This window comes from Bison bison, unplaced genomic scaffold (assembly GCF_000754665.1).
Source record: "Bison bison bison isolate TAMUID 2011002044 unplaced genomic scaffold, Bison_UMD1.0 scf7180017864093, whole genome shotgun sequence".
NCBI lineage: Eukaryota > Metazoa > Chordata > Mammalia > Artiodactyla > Bovidae > Bison > Bison bison.
Window position 1 is genome coordinate 2,772,855 of NW_011494665.1, and position 4,208 is coordinate 2,777,062.

The 4,208-nt window shown below is 45.0% G+C and overlaps 2 protein-coding genes across 10 annotated transcripts in view; one reads left to right on the forward strand and one right to left on the reverse strand.

Annotated features, from left to right (window-relative positions):
* Nucleotides 1-825, reverse strand: part of UBAP2L (ubiquitin associated protein 2-like) — a 48,303-nt gene extending 47,478 nt beyond the window's left edge. For 8 of the 9 annotated variants that reach the window (XM_010838357.1, XM_010838359.1, XM_010838358.1 and 5 more), the window contains exon 1: nt 4-199. The gene's annotated coding sequence lies outside the window, so the exon portion shown is untranslated. Of the gene's footprint in view, nt 1-3; nt 200-728 lie in introns of those variants that run through there. The other variant, XM_010838354.1, reaches the window with a different exon arrangement.
* LOC104987437 (chromosome unknown open reading frame, human C1orf43) overlaps nt 350-4,208 on the forward strand; it is an 8,567-nt gene continuing 4,708 nt past the window's right edge. The window contains exons 1-2 of the mRNA XM_010838352.1: nt 350-629; nt 1,026-1,127. Of these exons, the coding sequence (XP_010836654.1) occupies nt 564-629; nt 1,026-1,127 (168 nt within the window). The 5' untranslated portion in view covers nt 350-563. The remainder of the gene's footprint in view (nt 630-1,025; nt 1,128-4,208) is intronic.

Sequence of the window (4,208 nt, forward strand, 5' to 3'; positions counted from 1 at the left end):
TACCTCAGTCTCCTCCACACTGACACCCCGGGCCGCGCCGCCCCTGTCACGTGATATAAGGTTCCCTCCTCCCCCCTCCCCTTTTCCCTCTCGCGCTCGCTCTCGCGCCTTCTCCCTCCCACTTGCCTTCCTGCGTCCCCCAGCACGTGACGCGAAAAGGGACGCGCACGTAAGCGTGCGCGTGCCGCCTCGCCACGAGACACCTCGTTCCGGCTGCGCGCGTGTGCCCCGCCTCCTCCGCGGCGGCCCCGCCTCCGCCACGTGACGAGCAGAGGGCTTCTGCTTCCTCTTACTGGCGTAGTTCCGCGTCTCAGCACTCGCCGGTCCCGGTTGTCTTTGCGTGCCTGAGTCACGTGCTTGGGGGAAGCGGGAAGGCGTCGTTCTTCTTTCCTAGCCCCCCCCCATCCGCCATGTTTTCAGGCCCGGTCAGCCTTGGTCTGTCCCCGTAAGGAAATGGCCGGGGAGTTTCAGGAAACCCAGGCGCCGTTGCCTCAGCGGAGCCCGGGCTGACGAGGCAGGGCAGCGGGTTAAACCGGAGCAGTTCCGCGCGGGGTGGGGAGGCCATGGCGTCCGGCAGTAACTGGCTGTCTGGCGTGAATGTCGTGCTGGTGATGGCCTACGGGAGCCTGGTGAGGAGATTCCCCCACCCCATTCCTGCGGTCGCGTCTGACCCAGTAGAGACCCTCCTCTTGAGCAGTCCCCCGTGTCCTCATTCTCCACCCACTCACCTGCACTTTTCTGGGCTTTGACTCCTATCCCAGGAGTACCTGGGAGCGTAAGTCACCGACTCGCACCGCCCCGCCCCCGCCCCCCCAGCTGAGAACCCTCCCTCTAAACCCTGGGACGCAGACCCCCCCACGCATATCCGCCACAGGTTCACCCGTACCCACCCCATTGGTAATGGCCTTGCTTTGCCCCAACTTATATCCCAAAGCACCCCTGAGAACCCCAATTGAGATTTGAATTGAAGGCATGCCTTTTATTTGTTTAATTTTTTAATTCAAGGTTCTCTGCCTTTTGGACAGGTGTTTGTACTGCTATTTATTTTTGTGAAGAGGCAAATCATGCGCTTTGCAATGAAATCCCGAAGGGGACCTCATGTCCCTGTGGGACACAATGCCCCCAAGGTAGGTCCTTAAAACATGAGATAGGCGTGGTTCTCCAGATCTGTTAGGGCTCAGAATGAGATTTCCTTTGCCTTTCGAAATGACTCAGTTCCCGTATTCTTTGTCCAGTTACCCACGTGCTTGCTTTAGTACACTGAGCGATAAAGGTCATCTTGAGTCCTGGCTTACCTGCTCACTGCTGTGGCACAGCTAGTAACTTATCCAAGGACTTCAGTTTCTGCATCTGCAGAATGAAGGACTTGAATTAAAATTCCAATTTTAATTGAATTAAATTACAAACTTTCTGTGGTAAGATATTTCCCTGTTAAACTTAAGCTACCCAGTGTTTTTTGTTTGAGGATTTTGTTTTGTTTTTGATTTGGGATGGAGTTAGAGTGATTAGAATTAGCCCCACATCAGTGAGGAGGCAAACTTTGCAAAACTTTAGATTTATGAAGTAAGTCACTCAGTCATGTCCGACTCTTTGCGACCCTATGGACTGTAGCTGGCCAGGCTCCTCTGTCCATGAGATTTTTCAGGCAAGAATATTGGAGTGAGTTGCCATTTCCTTCTCCATGAGATCTTCCCGACCCAGGAATCGAACCCAGATATCCTGCATTGCAGGCAGACTTTACAGTCTGAGCCACCAGGGAATCCGTTTAGATTTATGTTGCTGCTGCTGTTGCTAAGTCGCATCAATCGTGTCCAACTCTGTGTGACCCCATAGACGGCAGCCCACCAGGCTCCCCCGTCCCTCGGATTCTCCTGGCAAGAACGCTGGCGGGTTGCCATTTCCTTCTCCAATGCCTGAAAGTGAAAAGTGAAAGTGAAGTCGCTGAGTCGTGTAGGACCCTCAGCGACCCCATGGACTGCAGCCTACCAGGCTCCTCCACCCATGGGATTTTCCAGGCAAGAGACTGGAGTGGGGTGCCATCGCCTTCTCCGTTAGATTTATGAGGGCAGCACAAATCATCTAGTTCCATCATTCATGTTACAAACTGAAACCTAAGAAAAGGAAGCAACTTACTGAGGACATACAGGAAGTGAATAACCAAGTAGTGTGTCTCTACTGTCTCCTGAAGATAACTGCCTACCTTTCCTCTCTTTAAGTAATCTACTGAAATTTTATTTATATCCCAGTCCTCCCTGAGTTCCATACTTGTGTATCCAAATGCCTACCTAACATTTCCAGTTAGATGTCTGATAGGCATCTCAAACGTAACATGTCTAAACCAGAACTCTTAATACCCTCCTGCCACCCCCATCCTGCTGCTGCTGTCTTCCACTTCTGGGCAAAAGGTGCCTGTTGCCCTTGCCAACCTCCTTTTGTATGGCTCTCCATTGATCACTGGGATCTAGCTGCGCTGAGTTTCTTATATTATGTGTACTGTCACTGGGGCAGAATGATCAACCTCTGGTTTTCATGTAGCTAGTTCATTTGATCTTTAGAGCTTACCTCAAGTACTATTTCCTAGAAAGAGGAATGTTTATGACTCATTATAAACTAGGTCTTTTTTTGTTTCAGATAGCATTTTACTACAAATTGTCTTTTATGTGTATTTGTTTAATGCCCGTCTCTTCCCTAAGCTCTAATAACGTAGGCACCATGCCAGTTTTGTTCACTGCTATAGAGCCACAGCCTACATATAGTAGATAGTTAATAATTCATTGTTGAGTGAAAAGCAGGTTAGTGGGAGGGCTAGAGCTGGTATACAATTATGTCAACTCCTAGACCAGTGTTCTTTCATTAAATAGTGTTGTAACTCTTCTCATTTTTCTTTGCTGATATATTTCATGGAAAGCCTCAAAGATGTGGCCTGAAACCTCAGCAGTGCTTCCACATTCTCTCAGTTCTCCAAATGCCAACTGCCTCCCTTAAGAAGGATATAGGGTTAGTTTACACTGTATCATGAGTCAGTCATACAAGGTTAGTTTACAGTATATCATGAGTCAGTCAAAACTTTGACTATTTAGAAACACCCCACCACTGCCACCCTCTCCCAGCAACTATAGACTAGATGAGATCAAGATTCCTTTTGCTCTAAAACATTGTCTAAATTCTTAGCCGTTGCTGGTGAAAAGTGTAAATTAGTAAAACTGCTTTGGAAAATATTGGGGTATTGTCTAGTAAGATTGCAAATGTACCTAATCCACAGCCCAGCAATTCCTACCACAGAGAAATTAATTTGTGCATGTGTACCAGAAGACATGTACAAGAATAAAGCATTGTTTGTAATTTTTTTAAAAATATGTTACGCTAAATTTCCACTTGAAAACATATTTGTGTTCTGGAACACTATGAGAAATGAAAATAAACTGAAGATAAGAATATGAACACAAATGAATCCCCAAAATATTTTTGAATGGAATCAATGAATTATAAACATGAATGAATCTCAAAAACATGCTGAGTGAAAAAAATGCCAGAAAGCCATTTACAAAAGAGTACATACCATATGATTCCATTCCATTTGTAGAAAATTTTAAAACAGATAAAACATCAGTGTTCCCTGGGTCATGGAGGGGGAGTTTAACTGCAGAGGAGAATGAAAAACATTTTGGAATGATGGAAATGTTCTGTATCTTGATTGGAATGGTAGTTGAATGAAAGTATTCATTTGTCAAGATTCATCAAACGACACGTAAAATGAATGTATTTTATTGCATTTGAATTACACCTCAATAAAATTTATTTAAAATTTTAAAAGGTTGCAGAGAAACTCAAAATATTTTTCCATTTGTATGAAGTTCAAAGCCAGGCAAAGCTAAACATCTTCAGGGTAACATGATAAAACAGCAAAGAAAAATAAAACTTGAGAAATTAAGGTTGGAGATTGCATTTGACCAGGGGTGGACACAAGGCTTTGAAGTCATTGGTCATGTCCCAGTTCTTAAAGTGAGTAGTGCATACAGGTGTTCATATTAATGAATTTTATAATTATTTAAGGTGTACATATATGTGAAATGTATTCTATGTATGACATACTTCACAATGGAAGTTTCTAAACAGTTACAAGAGAATACTTCTTGGGACTCTGGCAGCCCTCTTAAGTTAGAAAGATGAATATGAAACTGTTATAAGTGGTTTATATATATATATAT